Source organism: Fukomys damarensis, unplaced genomic scaffold, assembly GCF_012274545.1.
Source record: "Fukomys damarensis isolate Sample0158 unplaced genomic scaffold, DMR_v1.0_HiC HiC_scaffold_1, whole genome shotgun sequence".
Taxonomy (NCBI): Eukaryota; Metazoa; Chordata; class Mammalia; order Rodentia; family Bathyergidae; genus Fukomys; species Fukomys damarensis.
In genome coordinates this window covers 45,096,297-45,114,344 of record NW_022900913.1, presented here as the reverse complement: position 1 = coordinate 45,114,344, position 18,048 = coordinate 45,096,297, and the positions used below count along the sequence as shown (strand labels likewise).

The 18,048-nt window shown below is 34.4% G+C and overlaps 1 protein-coding gene across 1 annotated transcript in view; it reads left to right on the top strand.

Annotated features, from left to right (window-relative positions):
• Nucleotides 1–18,048, top strand: part of Pde4d (phosphodiesterase 4D) — a 1,223,725-nt gene that overhangs the window by 97,800 nt on the left and 1,107,877 nt on the right. Inside the window, exon 2 of the mRNA XM_010626919.3 lies at nt 1,658–1,792. Coding sequence (XP_010625221.1) covers nt 1,751–1,792 — 42 coding nt within the window. The 5' untranslated portion in view covers nt 1,658–1,750. The remainder of the gene's footprint in view (nt 1–1,657; nt 1,793–18,048) is intronic.

Here is an 18,048-nt window from a genome sequence, read left to right as displayed (position 1 = left end):
CTTGATTAATTCAGCAAGCTATATCAGGTCAGATCTATTGTTTCTCTGATTTGTTAATTTAAAACCATTGAGTCACTAGCTCACTACAGGTCCCTAAGGGTACTCATTATGTACCCAATGAATAATTACATATTTTGAATGAGTTTTTCTCTCATACTATGCAAGCTTCCTGCAGCAGCTAGCTACTTTTTCTCCCTAGAAATAATACATTAGTTCATAGATTATATTATTTCTGTTCATTTCTTATGTGAAATGAATAACAAAGTTCCACATTTTCTGGGAACTTACGTACTTGGCATCATAACTAATCTGTAAAGGTGGCTAATTTCCTGGAGGTATACTGGTGGAGAACATTTTCTTTGTGGATTAGCTCCTTCTTCCAAACCCCACTTTCTTAAAAAAAATCCATACATACTCAAGGGAACATTATCTGCCCTTGCAATTCACATTTTGATTGTGCATTTTTCTCAAACTTTGAAGCCAGTATTTTCATTAAGCTTGGAAGAAGGTGTCGTCCTTCTGTACCCTTTGTGCACTGAAGCTGCATCTAGAGATATTCAACAATAAACTCCATTTCTGTTTCTAATTCCACTTTGCTGTTGAGGGAACCTCTTTCCCCACAAAGTATTTGCCTCTGATTTCCAGAAGTCTTGAAAGGATGACTCACATATGGTCAAAATAACGGTTTTCAGCCATGACAGAGTGATGCTGCAAGTTGACGGAGAGCTTGCTGAGGTGTCTCTTCACCTTTCTGTGGCTCCTGTGTTCCATGATGCTGATGGCCAGCCTCATGCCATCATTTGAGTCTGTTTGCCTCATCCTTTTCCTTTAAATTCTTTCCCACAAGGCATTTCAGTCCTCCTGCAAATATACCCTATGAAGTGCAAGTCATATCCAGATGTAGTGGAATATCAGAAATGAGCACATTTGTAGCTATTCCATCTCCTTTTTTTATCAAAACAGTTTCCTTCCTACAGTCTAGTGGAAGGTGAAGGTTAGGTAATGAGGCTATCAATGTCATACAAGTGACAATTACTCTGAGACATTCTTGAAGTAACAGTTTTAGTGCTTAACTATTTAAGTTGCTCTCAACTTTTCTCAGCGTTCCTTACAAGCTGTTTCAACTAAAGGGTAGATAACTTCCTGATTGAGTGATGAACCTCTGGGGTGGCTTCCTGATGCTGTGGATTGATGCTGAGGAAACAAGGGCCGAGATGAGCACTCAGGCTCTCCCTTTCTGGTGGAGCTGAGACCCTCTCAGCAGTGGATAATGCTTCCCAAGTGATCCCCCCCACGGAAAACTGAAGGGCTACCAGCTGTCACGGCAAGGATCAGCTCACCACACAAGTTGGCTGCTTTGTCCTCTCATACATGTAACTAGGTTGTGGCTACCATACCTGTTTTTTTCAGCCACCAAAAATGTAGATTTGAATATTTAATGGGAAACAGATGGTGGGTGAAATCTCTAACTTAACATTTAACAAATGGTGTTTTGGAAATGTTGCTTGCGCGTATTTCTCTGGCTTTAAGCACATCACCATTTTAGTCTGTTCTGATGAAGTATTTAAGAGTTTACTGTCCCAGTCTAAGACAGCATTCAAAGTGCACATGTTAATCATGTACTTGATTCAACATTTCCTTGCCTTTTTTTCTTCAGCATTCCAGTTGGCTTTTGAGTGGATAATTGTTGCGGAGAGAGAATTCACTTTGGAAACAACTAGTGACTGTTTGAACTACATAAAATACAACCATGGAAAGAAATACGTGTGATTTGCTCTCTCGGAGCAAAAGTGTAAGTAACTTTTATTTTTGTTTCTTTTCTAAAAATCTGTACATGTATTTATTGTTTTCTTTGGATTTTGATACTGTGTTATCATGATCAGGCCTTTGGTAAATCTTTTGTTAACTTTCATTTCTCACGTTATATGCAGTTATTAGTAGATGGAGACTTGTTTGTCTATGTGGCCGGATGGACATTGGATGGGAATTCTCTTTCATTCGATGTCTAAGCTTTCTCATTCATTCATATGAACCTATTGACATAATATCAAAAACCCTGATTATTTCATAGAAGCAATAGATATATGCTTAGCATTTGAAAATGAAACACATTTTTGTTTTGAATATCAAACTTTCTGGGCAAGTCTTCCAAAAGTGTGGATTGAAGCTATGCAACCAGTACTTCAAACAGTCACATTCTAAAAGTTTATCTTTTTCATAGATTTCTATCCTGGCATAGCTTGACTTTGTCCATTTAATCATTCTTTTCAACAATTTTAAGTGAACATACTCTGGCCTCTGATGATGGTTAAGCCTTTTATTCAATTACTGAGTATTCTTAAGGTACCAAATGTACGATCATTTTTAGTTTTCTTTTAGCTTATGAAAGAAAGCATAAGCAAATAGAGTTATTCTAAGGAAATGGCACATGGAAAGGATGAAAGAAGAGTGTTAATTTCTATCAGGCAAGCTCTAAGAACATGTCCTTTTGTTCATTTACCCAAGGAGGAAAGGCATCCAAACAGATGTGGTTGTGACGTAGAAGCATTCATCTGAAGGCCTCAGAAAAACCACAAATGCAAACACATTTCCCTAGTATGGAAACACTTTGTGTTATACTCAGTGATTCTATTATGATGGCTCAAGGCCATCATTCATTCTTTCTATAGAATTACTATCTGGCTTTTAAGAGTGAAATATGAGTATGAGGAGAGGAAAGCATAGTATATTCAATAAGTTCCTGAAAAAGGAGGATATATTTAGAAGTATGCCAGTCCTTTGAGCATGGTGTTTAAATAACCAACTAAATGAATTCAACAAACTCTGAATGTTCAAACTCATTTGTTTTATTATTTGGTGTTTAGTTGTATAGATTTTCATGAACTAAAGTGCCAGAGCTTTGAGCTTGGAATTCTTTTCATCATCATATAGAGTTGCTCATTGTAATAGGTAAGCTGTATACAAAGTACCAAACTGTGGGCAAGCCTGTGACTGAGTTTTCTTATTGTAAATTAAATATGAAAGCAAACCATTAACATAACGCTTCCCTCTTATTGAATTTCAGAGACATGTGGTATAAGAAATATGTGCAATGGCAAAAGGGAGACTATTTTGGGTAATTAAAATATATCATTAAACATTTCCCTGTTCTTGGAGGAAAACACTGTAAAAGAAAATGATTAACTTAGCTGTTATTTTAAGGAACTCCCAGTACTTAATGATGCTCAAAGATTTCCTATTTGTATTTGTTTAATGCAAAATATTTCATCTTTGTGGAAAGGCTCAAGTTTCTCAGATTAAAAGAGCCTGAGTTGTCTAGATTTGTACAAAGTAAATAGTAGAGTTCTCATTTCATTGCTCCCTAGCTTCTTCAAAATCCACGGGCATAAATAAAGTGCTTCTGCTTAATTAAATGTATCTAAGCAGGAGATTACTCTTTACCAGAGAAAAGATCTGGATTTCTTGCTTGGTTAGAAAGTGTCACTTCAGGGCTTCAGAAGTTTATTTTACATTGGTCATTAATGTCAAAACCACCCCACCACACCACTTAAATCTTTTCCATAATAGAACCCCAAATTGTACACTTGGAAGTAGATATTTCCTGCTTTTGTTGAGGAAAGTTTAAACAACTGATTTAATTTAGAATCTGAGAATGTTTTTCTTTGGCATCATGACATTTGAAAATTCAGAGAATGTTTTAAATTAAATGTTAAAAAAGTTTCAGTTCCAAGCTACATGTTACTCTGTAGGCAATGTATTTGTCACTGTGAATTAAGGCATACAAAAGAGGAGGGAAACAAGACTGATTTTAAACACTTACTTTGTTAATGAGCTTCCCTTACTGGAGAGTTCTACATTATATAGAAGATTCAGGCATACTATGGGTAGATAAACTGGGTGAAAGTTCTAGTTACATCAGTTTTTAATCTCTGTGATTCTAGGTTATGTGGTACTCATTCATACATTGAATTGAACCTTAATTCTCAAAAAAAATATAAAATCAAGGCATTGAGAAAAAGTATATTAGTTTTCTCAGGTTCTCCTTACAAAATACTGTAGAGTAAGTGGCTTAAACAAAGATCTATTTTCTTAAAGTTTTAGACACTCGCAAGGTGGCAAGGCTAAAATCAAGGAGTTAGCCATTTCAGTTCCTGGTAAGGGCTCTCAGAGAGTGGGTGGGAGAGAAGGAGATGGAAGAGGAGAAGGAGGAGGAAGAGAAGAAGAGAAAAAAGAAGAGCAGAAAAGAGGAAATGACAGGAGAGGAGAGGAGAGGAGAGAGAGAGAGAGAGAGAGAGAGAGAGGAAAAGGAGGGCAGGGAAGAAGGAGAAGGAAAAGAGAAAGAAGAGAGAGGAAGAGGGGGCCAGAGAGAAAGACAGAGAGACCTCTCGGAAGTCTCTTTTTATCACCTCACTATTTCCATCCCATGGAGCCTGTCTCCATGACTTCATGTAACCCTACTAATTCTCCAAAGGACTCACTTCCAAACAGAATCACCTCAGGAGTTAGAGACTCAAGGTAGGAGTTTAGATGAGACACAAGCATTTAGCCTATAACACAGTTTGATATTCTTAAGGAATGATTTCCACAAATCACTGTGATATTTAAGACCAAAGGATGGTCGCCAATACTGTGAAATCAGCCTATGAAGTATGACTGAAAAAAAGTTAACGTTTGAAAATATTTTTTAAAGAAATCTATTACAATAAAAGACAGCCTGCATCCTCTAGATATTCTTTGTCACTTTAAATACATTTCTTCTTGGCCCTTTTTGCAAAAGTTCTGGAAGCCCTGTTTCATGTATTTAGTTGCACTCTTGTAGCTGCCTCAATGCACTGATTGATTCAAAAGTTTACTTTTTGGAGTCATTTTGACTTTGGTGGAAAGTGAAAAATTGCATGGTGCCAGATCTGATGAATAAAGTGGTTTAGGACACACAGTGACATTTTTATGAGCCTGTTTTTCTGTTAGATGGAACTCAACAGCAATAGTCGCTGTCCTTTTGATCATACTTCCTAAAGATACTCACAAAAGAGGACTTCTACAACTGCTTCAGAAAGTGGAAAGAATTATGTGGTATGTCCAAAGCAAGCAGGAGGATTCTGGTTCATTTAATGACAATGCATCCTTTAATTTTGTTTTAATTTGCACATTCACTGTATACAAACACACTCACACACACATACATATATATAAAACACATATATGTTGATCACATCAGATATGCTGTATTCTCATTTGGGTAACCCTGAAAATGATCTGGTTAATATTTATTTATTTATTTTTTAGAGTTTATGGTAGGAGGACTCTTCATAATTTTTAGTTTCTCATCATCTCTTCATAGACCTAGAAGCTCATTTTAATTTTACTTAAATTATTTTCCCCTTTCTTTATCATTCCTGCTTTGCTTTTTATATATTGTTTGTTCTTAGCATGCCATTTGATGATTTGGGTTTCTGAAGCACCTTGTCTGGTCACTGGATTTACCAGTGAGCTAATTTTTCAGAGGTTTGTGAATGTCAAACTTGACAATCTGAGTTGCTCCGTTTCCTCCGTCAACCAGTACCCCTTACACACACAGTTTTGAGCTAATCCTGAGAGGAAAGAAAAAGTACAGATGAGGGGGAAGGATATAAAATTTTCCACAGTGCTAGTATATTTTAGAATCAGGGGTTGTTTTAAAAAAAATTTAAAGCACGGTTTCTTACAATATCACTGGTGTTATTTGCACTCATGAATTTTTTATAAATCTCAGCTGGTGTCTGAATTGCATAAGTTTTAATTCATCATTAATCAATTCTCTTGTGTATTGAATTATAATGTGTCTTGTAGGATTTTACATCCAATTCTTAATTTCTCAGTACCCTGGATCATTTTTTTTCCTACCAGTTTGGAGAGATTCAAGATATCATCTGCTCAATTGGATTTGTTATTTTCTTGATGAAATTGCCCTCTGTTTGACTTAGGATTCTTTTGGATGTTCTACATTTGGATAAATTTGTCACTCACCAGATGTCTGTAATTGATATTCCCTGTTGTTTTCAATAGAATTGTTGTTTAGTGTTTATTCAAAGTTGGAAGCAAGTTGTGACTGTTTGGAGGAGACAGGGTGTCTGCAAAAGTTTTTGCATCCTGAATTTAAAGCCCACCTACGTGACCTGCAGTTTTGAATCTAGGATCTTGGAGCCCATCTGCTGGTAAGCCTATTAGGCTCTCCACAATTGCTTTTTATCACAGAAGAATTTTAAAGTGTTTTCTCAAGCTTGTAAACCAAGTTTACCCTATTCTTAAAAAAACAGAAAAAAAAAACCCCAAAACAAAAAAACAGAAACCAAACCTTTTCCAGTTGTTGCTGATTTTTTGAAAAGCATTCTCTTAGTGACTTGGGGTGAGTACTTTATACCATGACATTTGTATTTCATTTCCTTGGTCTTGCCTAGAGAGGGCAGACCAAAAAGAAATTGAGAAAGGATGATACATTTTGTTATCGGATTTCAGAGCCATCTGCATTTATTATTTCTAACAATTATTCAGTATGATAGACTGTTTTTCAGTTTTATGGTTAAAGAAAAATAATAGATCCCTCCACAGACTGGCTTCAATTCTCTACTATAGTCCAACACTCAATGTATTAAATTGATCTAATTACAATAGCTTAGAATCATGACAAAGTATAAAGAACATGGATTTTTAATTTGTAATCACCCCCTAGAATCCAGAGAAGGTCAGAAGAGGCACTGTAGGTAAAGATGCTTTAAAATTATTTCCTGTGCTATTGGAGTTTTCTTCAGGAAGCTTTTGCCTATGCCAATAGCTTAAAGTATTTCCCCTATTTTTCTTCTAGCAGTTTCAAAGTTTCAGTTCTTATACTTACGTCTTTGATGCATTTTTGAATTAATTTTTGTACAAGATGAAGGATGGAGATCTGGTTTCAGTCTTCTACCTGTGGAAAACCTGTTTTCTTAGCACCATTTGTTAAGGAGGCTATTTTTCTCTAATATATATTTTTGGGATTTTTGATAGAATCGGATGGCTGATATAATGTAAGTTTATTTCTGGGTCTTCTCTTCTATTCTACATGCCAATTTTTAACGCCAGTACCATCTTATTTGTTACTATGGCTTTGTAGTATATTTTCAAGTTGGGTATCATGATATCTTCAGCTTATTTCTTTTGGTTAGGATTCCTTTAGCTATTCTATGTCTTTTGTGCTTCCATTTATATTTTAGGATACTTTTTCTGTTTCTTTGAAGGACATCATTGGTATTTTGGTGGGGATTTCATTGACTCTGTAGATCATTTTCAGTAATATGGCCATTATAGAATATTAATTCTACTAAGCCATGAACACGGGAGGACTTTTCATCTTCTAGTATCTTCTTAATTTTCCATTTTTAGTGTAATGTAATTTTAATTGTAGAGGTCTTTTACCTTCTTGATAACAAAGATTGACAAATGGGATTATGCAAAACTAAAAAACTCTGCACAGCAAAGAAAAAAATGAACGGAGTGAAGAGACAGCACGCAGGATGAGAAAAGATCTCTACCAGCTAGTTTTCTAATGGAGGGTTACTATTACTGTCCAAATTATACATATATATATATATATATATATACTTAAAACCAATAAAACAAATTATAGAATCAATGATTGGACAAATGAATTGAATTGACACTTCTTAAAAGAAGAAGTACAAATGACCAATCAATATATGAAAAGAAGTTCAACTTCTTTAGCCATCAGGGAAATGCAGATCCACACTCCACTGAGATTGCATCTAACTCCAGTCTGAAAGGCTAGCATCAAGGATACAAGGGCTGGGGATTTAGCTCAGTTGTTCCAGCACCTGCCTTTCAAGTTCAAGGTCCAGAGTTCAATCTCTGGTACTGGGGGAGAGAGAGAGAGAGAGAGAGAGAGAGACAGAGAGAGACAGAGAATAGATATGAAAGTGGATATTAGGGCTGGGCATGGGGGCACACACCTGTAATCCCAGCACTCAGGAGGCTGAGGCAGGAGGATCACTTTGAGACCAGACCAGCCTGGGCTACAAAGTGAATTCCAGAGCAGTCTGAACTACATAGTGAGACCCTGTCTCAAAAACACAAAAACCAAAAAAAAAAAAAAAAAAAAAAAAAAAAAAAAAAAAAAAAAAAAAAAAAAAAAAAAAAAAAAAAAAAAAAAAAAAAAAAAAAAAGAAAGAAAGAAAGAAAGAAAGAAAGAAAGAAAATAAATATTAAAGTCTACAAGAGACTATTAGAGAACAGGAAAGGAAAAAGGCAGAAAAGAAGGAGGAGTAAGGAAAATAAGAAGAGGTGGGAATCACCAAATACTATATGTCTGTAGCCACTATGCTGTATTATTAATATGTACTAATAAAAATGCTTTGAAGAGCAAAAACTACACAGTAAAAAGCATTTTTTGCTGCATTTTTATTAGCAACAAACTGAAATGACAACTTACAGTTTTAGAGATTTCACTCCTTTGGCCATTATCTGCCTTCCAGCTTATATTTTTCTTATTGGACAAATATTCATTTAATGGCTACTGTGTTAGGCTTTGAATATTCAGTGTGAGTAAGATACTTATTGTCTCTACTCTCATACAACATATTTGATGATGGAATTTTTAATTTTAAAATATATTAGAATAATTTCACCATCATATTCACCCAAGTCTGCCTTGTTATAGTCTCTAATTCCCTGTCACAAGCTGTCTGAACCACATTTCTCAAGTCTCTATGTACTTGCTTTTCATCACATTTTGGGGTTCCTGTTTGGTAGAGATATTTTGAGCTGTGAATAATGTGCCCTAATTGTCAATTATATTCATTGTTGCAGAACATAGATTATTTTAGAGTAGTTAAAAAGAATATTTCTTAGATAACCAACAATGGTATAAGAATAGCTGAGAGCACAAGCAAATGTGAGAATGGCAAAAAAGATTTGAAAGAATAGCAACTGATCAGCAGCCATTTGCTTTGAAATCAATCACATGTCACATGACTGTTCTAGCAGCCAAAGGCAATCACAAAATTGCTGCCTTAGAAAACTTCCGCCTTTTTGTGATATTATGATATATTTGCTGCTTTATTTTGGGGAAATTTCAAGTGACAATTGAATTCCCAATGAGTATAGTCAAGAAATAACTACATATATTTTATTTAACAATAACATTATAGGTAAGTCTTATTGAATAAATGATAAATATTAAAGACCTTTTTAGAGATAGCATCTTTGTATAACAAAATGAAATTTTAGAGAAAATCATACTAATTTTTGGAGTTTTGTATTAGCATTTTGCTCCAGAAAAAATTCTAATAGAGAATTATTATTTTACCTAATGCCAATTGTCTGTTTTAAACATTTGTTCAAGTATCTTTTTACCTTTGAAATGGTTATCAATAAATAAGTGCTTTGAATACTAAATTTTTTTTTCATTTAAAACTATCAGTACATTTATGTTGTTTCTCATGATTGGTGCTTTCAGTTGCAGCATGGGATTTCCCTGAAATCTAAGTTATAACTTTGGCTTTGTAGATAACATTGGTATCTTGATAGAAGAAATGGGTTAAAGTACTTTAGATAATTAGACTTATTGTCAATTGTTCCCAAAATTTTGTACAATTTTGTCGAGGATAAAGTGGGGGAAAAACCCAGTGTTAAAAGTACATTGTAAAATAAAGGCGAGCAAGAACCCAAACCAAATCAATCAAAGACACCTAAATATGTTATATACAGTAGCTGTACTGTATACATCTCTGCTAAATCCTTTAAGGTTTATAGATTTTTAAATGCAATCATCTATAAGAGAGCAGATCAACCGTACCAACAAAAAGCCCACTCTTGTCTGGTCCCATGTTCCTTTAGGTTGTGAAAATGAAAAGATATGATGTCAAATCCATGAATGGTTGAGTCTTATCTAGCTGGAGATCTGGACCTTGCTCTCTAGCCCCTTTTATCACCTAGGATGCACTATGTCACATATCTAGACCTGAGTGTTTAGCCCCATTACAGTACAAAGATTGGGAAAAACACATTTAGTATATAACTCTGTTGTGGTTACCCGCCCTGCCACCTTCCTGTTGTAGTTTGAAATTCTGTTGTGGCAATACTTTTTCTCTATTAAGTATTTGACCATCGTGATAGCCTTCAACATCCCAACAATTTTTATTAAGTCCTCACCAACTGACTAGACTATAACAATTATATTACATGCGCTACATATCAAATGGCACTTGAGGGACTCAAAGCATTAATACTCCACAGTTGATTTCCAGTTTGTGAGTCAAGCTTTGCAGAGAATCTGGTGTTAAAACAGAAACTACAAGCTATACATCGTGCTTATTGCATGTACTTTAAAATATTACAGAATACCCAACTTGTATGTTGTAGAAAAAAAACCTTTAAACAGTATTAATTTTCCAGCATGGTTGCATCTCAGCACTCCATGAATTCTATCAAGAGGTACTTAGTCACTGCAGGCAAAGATAAATAAGAGATTTGAGGGAAAGATAGGAGTAGGATGTACTCAAATAAGGGCTGAGAAATAAAGAAAGAGCTGTCTTCAGTTCTGTCCACAGGGATTCAGAACATGTATTCCCTCATCTGTGGTAAATGAAATAATTGAGAATGCAATCAAAGAAGAGCATATCTTTAACTGAGTGGTTTCAGTGTCTATTCACAAAGCATTTATATGTTCTGAATTTCTGCAACAGTGCTTGAAAATCTCCTAATATAAAAAGGAAGCATCAAAAATAATAAAGTGAAAGTAAATATTAGCAAAAGTGATGAAGGTAGATGTAGATTAAAACTTTCTGATAGGATATTTTAGCAGTGGGACTATTTTTGAGCACATTTTAGAGCAACCTTAAATTAAGATCTTTGCAAGTTTTTTAAATAGTAAATTGTGAATTTACTATTAATATAATATGATAAATTATAAAAAATGTGAATCTGTTAGTTTATAATTTTAGCTTCTCAGTGTTTATGAATGAGACAGATTAATATGTTAATTTATATCTGCTCATTTAAAATAAAACTTGCATACTTTTATTAGTGTAATACATATTTGATTAAATTATCCTATGCCTTAATTAAGCAAATTCTTACCAATATGTCATCTTGAATGAATCACCGTGCTGCTCTCTATTTTACTCGTGTAAAATGAAGGGAGTAAAGGGAACATTTCTTTCATAGCTAAGTCCATAGCTATGTATTTCCAATATAGGACATTTCTCAGAATAAGCTCAATACAATTTTTGTTACAAAATTTTGTCCTAAACTAACAAGTGGCTATTTCCTACCCAAAGTATAAATAAGATCTTGATTAATGAACTGAGCTCTCTGAATCTCTGACAACTATGCCTCTATTTGTTGGCCATTTGGTGCTTCTAAGTATGAATAGAATTGAAAAGATCTTTGTTTCACTGAGAATTAGAAGTTTTATTGATTTATCATAACTATTATTTGTTGCCTTAAGCATTAATTCTCTTGTCTGGCCCATGCATACTGCTGAGGGAGAGGCAGAAGAAGCTCTGCCTTGAAGAAATCTGAATCCTTTTCCTTTATATTCCAGGGCACACTGAATCTGTATTTTCTTTAATAACACATAAACCTCTAAACTCTGGTGTTTGAGGTTCCTCCCATGTACTGCAGAATTGTGACCAGTTTTAGGTTATAACCCATAATTAGATTTTACTGAAGCCTAGCTATAACAGAAAGCACAATGCAGAAAAATCACCCTTATGATTTGTTATGAGAAACGTCTTTCTGGCACTCATAGGACAAGCCTACTTTTGAGTCCTTTCTTCTGTCTCTGATCTTCTCTTTGTTTTTCTGCTTATCTCCCCACAGGGAAATGCCTATGCCTTGTATTATACCTGCTTTCCAAGTTCTCAAAACCAGAAGAAACCCTTTACTCCAAGTCTAAGTAAACAAAACAATTTTAAACATACAACTCTTCCATAACAAAAACTTCCATTGCATTATGCAGGACCATTTACCGTGGAGCTCCATACTCCAGGCAGGAGTCTTAATCAGGTCTTTGTGAAACCAAAGGAAAAACCTTTCCTCAAAGTATAGACAAAACGTTTTCCTTCAAAGGAACACTTCCTATCTCCTACTCCCAGATTTTTCCATTAAGACTACATTGACATGAGTTTTCAAGCAAGAGTACACTAATTCCACTAAAAAATAAAGGCATAGAATTACCAACAAATCCAAACAATTGCCGTTTCACCTAACTCTTACCATTTCTATTACTCCCAGTAGATGACCTTAAATTCTTAAGTATATTGAGAAGTAGTAGATTGGATTATCCAGCTTCTGGTTTTAGGTCAGACCTACAGAGTTGCAGAGAGTGACTTTCCCATACTTACTATAAGAAGAAAGTTAGACAAACTTTACATTCATGACTTTTAAAAAAATCTGTCAGATAATTAGCATTGTAGAACAACAAATAACAACAAAATTTGGGAAGAGACAGTCATCTACAAAGAGAAAGAGAATGATAACATTCATTTGCTTTCTGTAGACACCTCCAGATGCCACATAAACTAGTGAGAAAGTTAAATTAAGAATTTAAATTAATTGTTAAAGCATGAGAATATAATAAGCGAGCTTGCACACATAGGGGTAAATTATAGAGCAGACATTTCCTCCACAAACCCTACCAGGTTCTCAAGGGAAGATCAAGGAAGACAGCCACTGTTGAAACCAGATCTAACTTTCCCTAAAGGAATAGGAGAGTTCATTGACAAAGCAAAGAGCAGTAAGAGATGTTGTCTTCTGGTAGTAGAGAAAACTCATTATAGGGTGAAAGAAAAGAGTGGCAATGAATACAACAGGAAGAAAGAGTGCTTTATCTGCAGGGTAGGAGTATGTGCTACAAGAAGCACTATAGCTGTGGGAGAGGCTGGGTTACTTGTGAAAGCCAAGTCCTTGAGACCAAGGGACACAGTGCCTACCTAAAACTGACTTGATCAGAACATCAAGGAATACTCTTCCTCTCTGAGTCTCTACTGGCCACTTAACAAACACGAAATAAAAAATAATAGTAGAATTTGGTTGCTAGAGATTCAAGAGACAGATTCTCTTTGTAGCCCAACATCGAGAGAGTGAACAAAGTTATAGAGGAAGCAAATATTAAGAAAATAAACATTGGTGAGCCATTTTACAATCTAAGCAAATGATATTGCTAGATAAATTTGAAGCCCATGTACAATGTGATTAATTATAGCAATAACAATCTTCAATTCCATTCTAATTTCTTTTTAAAATTCTTATTAGTACACGTTTGCAGTACTAATGATTACATGCATTGTAGAGAATTGGTGCATGTACATACACATCTCAGTTCTTTTTTGCTCTCCCCCTCCACTCTCCTCTTATTTTCCAGCATCAGATTCATTTATCTTATAAGCCATTATAAAGTTAATTATCTTATATATATATATAGATAGATAGATAGATAGATAGATTAGCAACCAGACTAATAGGCAAAAAAAAAAATCATGTAAGACAATTATACTAAATCAAGATACACTTTTAGGTACATTGCCCATGCTGGATAATAAAATTTTTTTCTCTTTCTTTTTTCCTATTGTCTTTTCTTTTGTACTTCATTTATATATTTAGTTTTTCATGTAAAAGAAACTATGCAATATTTGAGCTTGTGTGTCTGATTTACCTCACTCAACATTATGGTCTCAAGGTGCATCCATTTTCCTACAAATGCCTTAACTCTATCCTTCTTTACAGTGGAGTAGTACTCCATTGTATACAAACAACACAATTTCTTTATCTTTTAGTCTTGATGGACATATAGGTTATTTCTAAGATATGGTTATTGTGAACTGTGCTGTTATAAACATGGGTATTCATACATCATGGTGGTATGATGTCTTTAACTCTTTTGGGAAGTACCTAGAAGGGGAATAGCTGAATCAAATGGAATTTATATTTTCAATTTTTTGAAGAATCTCCATACTGATTTCCATAGTGGTTATCAGTTTATACTCTCACAAACAAAAGGTTTCTTTTTTCCCTCTAATCCCACCAACATTTTTTATTGATTGATTTCTTGATTAATGTAATTCTTCCTGGAGTGAGATAGAATCTGTGTTGTTTTAATTTGCATTTCTTGCATGGCCAATTATATGGAACATTTTTTTCATGTATTTATTAGCTGTATTATTCATGTAAGAAATGTCTATTCATTTCATTTATCCATTTTTTTTTACTGGGGAAAGGTCTAATTTAAATGTGGAGCATCTAATTTTTTATTTCTTTATTCATTGTAGATATTAGTCCTTTGAGGAGTAGCTTGCAAAATATTTTTCCACTCTGTAGGCTGACTTTTCACTGTCTTTGTGGTTTCCTTTGCTGTTCAGAAGCTTTTTAATTTGATATGATCCTATTTGTTGATTCATGGCACTATTTCTTGTACAACTGGGGTTTTGTTTAGAAAGTCTTTGCCTACACCTATGTCTTCAAGTATTTTACTTATCTTGTTTCCCAGTGGATTTTGTTTCTGTTCTAATGTTTGGATCTTTAATCCATTTTGATTTTAGTTTATTGCATGGTAAGAAATATTGTCTAAGATCATTCTTTGGCATGTAAATAACAAGTTTTCACAGCCCATTTGTTAAAGAGGCTATCTCTCCTCCTGTGAAAGGATTCCCTTGGTCAAAGATAAGGGAACTTGAGCTCTGTGTGCCTAGAATTGTTTCTGTATCTTATATTTTGTTTCATTGATCCAAAAAATTCATTTTTTTAAACAATACTATGCTGTTTTTAATCATTGTAGTTTTGTAGTAAGTATAATTTAAAGTCCAGGATCATGATGCCCCCTAATTTGCCCAGAATTGCATTCACCAAGAAATGCTTTTGAAGAAGCAAATAAATATATGAAAAAAATGTTCCACATTAGTGGTCATTCAATAGATACAGATGAAAACAACACTGAGATTCCAACTCACTCCTGAAATAAGGGGTGCTATAAGAAATCAACCAATAACAAATGCTGACAGGGATGTGAGGAGAAAGGAACCCTTTTCTATTGTTGGTGGAAGTGCAGAATGAAAATCAATATGGAGATTCCTCAAAGAACTAGGATTACAGATTCCATTTGACCCAGCTATCACTCTGCTGGGTATCTTTCCAAAAGAATTATACCACAGTGATATATGCACACCCATGTTTATAGCAATATGGCTTGCAATAGCTAAAACTTGGAAACAGCCCAAATGCCCATCAGTTGGAAACTAGATAAAGAAGATGTGGTTTTTCTATAAAATGGAGTGCTACTCAGCCATAAAGAATGAGAAACTAGAGTCATTCATGGGTGCATATGGATGCAAAAATGGATGCATATGGAGGCCATACTCTTAAGTGAAATAAATAAAACACACGTGTAAATAATGAATAGTTTCTCCAGTGTGAAAAGCTAAATGTGTAAATTGTATAACTGTATACAAATTGTATAACTGATAATGTGAAATAGGAAGAAAAGGGCTAAAGGTGTAGGGGAAGTGGGAAGAATAGGGGAAAGGAAATAAGGGAAAAGAAAAAAAATATGAGAAAAGGAAAAAAATGGAAACAAAGTGTTTGTAAATGGGGAGTGGTGGGGGTGAAGGGAGGGCAGGGGTATGGAGAAAAAGTGAGAAGCAGGATCTATCATGTAAGGGTACAAGATCCTAGTAATGAATGTAACCGTATTGTGTACTTAAAAAGTACCAATAATTCAATAAGATTAAACAACAACAGCAATAAAAAGAATGCTTTTGCTATTCTAGGTCCCTTCTGGTTCCATATAAATTTCATTATTGCTTTCTTTAGTTCTACAGAGACTGCTATTAATATTTTGATTGGGGTTGCATTAAATCTCTATAAGGGTTTCAAAAGAATGACCATTTTTATTATATTGATTCTTCCTACCCAGGAACAGGAGCTATGTTTTCATAGTTTGATGTCCTCCTTGACCTCCTTTTTCAGAGTGCTATAGTTTTCATTAAAGAGTCATTTATTTCCTTTTGCTTAGCTGCTCATCCCACCAGGTGTGTTCATTCTTTTTTACTTATTAGCATTGTTAGTGTCATAGTCTTCTTCTAGGATACCTTGAGAATTTTTTATAATGCTAGTTTGGCGGTCATAAATTTCTTGAGGTGATCCTTGTCCTGGAAACACCTTATTTCTCTATTGATTTTAAAAGAAATATTTTCAGGATACATAAGTTGGGGTTGGAAATTATTATCTTTTAGGGCTTGAAACACTTCACTCTAAGTTCTCCTGCCCTGTATGGTTTGTGTAGAGACACCTGCTATAATTCTAATGGGGTTAGCTTTATGTGTGATGTACTGCCTCTCTCCAACAGCATTTGAGATTTTTGTCCCTTTGTGGATATCTGGTACTTTGAGAATAATGTGGTATGGAGAAGTTCTTTCAGTTCATGACTGTTTGGGATTCTATATGCCTCACTTATCTGTGTGTGTATATATCTTTTCCTATATTTGGGAAGTTTTCTACCATTATTTCTGTAAACATGTTTTTGTGTTGTCTTCTGATTTTTCACTCATTCCAGTTATTCTTAGATTATTCTTCTTTGCATCATATAGCAGTTGTTGGATGCATTTTTCATGTTCTCTTGTTTTTAAGGTATCTTTGAGTAGTTGGCCATTGAAGGCATCTTTGTCTTCTAATTCTGAATATCTGTCCTCATATTGGTTTGTTCTGCTACCCATGCTTTCAATGTGATTATTAATCTCCTGGATTAATCTCCTTTTCATGGACTCTGATTCTTTGGTAAATGGTCATTCACATTTTGTATCATTTTGTTTAGCTCATCTAGTTTTGTATTAGTGTCTTCTAAAAGCACCTGCAGTTTGTGGTTATTACTGCCATTATTTATTTACTTCTAACTTCTCTGATCTCATAGGGTACCTTTTCAATCGGTTTTCTAAACTCTTCTGCTATTCTTTCAATTAATTCAGTAGTGAAGCTTATGGTACACTGTCCCCTATTTCCCTTGGACTGGGAGTTTTGGGAAGCATTTTGTTGATTTTTTCTTCTCATATTTCTGTTGTTTTTATTTACTAACTTTGTTTTGTGCTGAGATTAGTGGACACTTGTAGTCTACAGACTTGTTGCTAGTATGGAGATCTCTTTAGTTGTTTTTCAGTGATATAATTTGTTGTGGCTAAATGTAGTCCTTTCTCATACCCCCACAATCTAATCACTTCAGTTAATTTGGAAGGGGAGAATGCAGTGCCCTTGGCCAGCAACTAAGTTCTCTGGGATATATTGTAGCATTGAAATGTCACAAAATCAATCTGAGTGTTGGCTTACAGAGAAATAGCAACAATTATGTGACCCTGTTAATATCAAGCTTGCTACCCTTGTATCATTTAAGGCAAATTAGATATTAAGAACCATCTGTGTACCACCTTTAATTTTAGATAAGAAATAGGCAATTATGATATAAACATGAATGCAATCTAGGTATTGACATAGCTAATTTGTATCAAATGTGTTAGGTCTACCTTTGCTCATGGTAGAAAAGAATTTAATAGTAATTTTACAGAATTAGCTATGAAAAGATTAACAAAGCTTTGTGGTTATATAGTAAAGAAAAGAATTTGGGAATAAGGGGATAAAAGAGTAAAACTTTGAAAGCTTAAATTCTATGGTATGAGAAAGAGGAGAGAGAAGATCTTATTGGGAATAGAAAGATGTTTATAGAATTAGGCAAAGGTAAGAGAAAAACTGACAAAAAATAGAAGATAAAAGAAAAAAGAGAAAAATTATATAAAGAGTAAAAATAAGAAAGAGATAATTAAGGGGATATAAATTAAAAAGGAGAAGAGGAAGAAATACAGGAACAAAAACAAAGGAAAGGAACTAAGAAGCAAGGCAGAAGGACAATAAAAGTTTTCCCAAGACCCATGAAAGTGATAAAGAGCAAGAAGGGAAAGGAGAGAAGAGAAAAACACAACTAAAAACAATGCTCATACTCACAAAAGCAAAAACAAAAGCAACCATTCCAATGAACAAAAA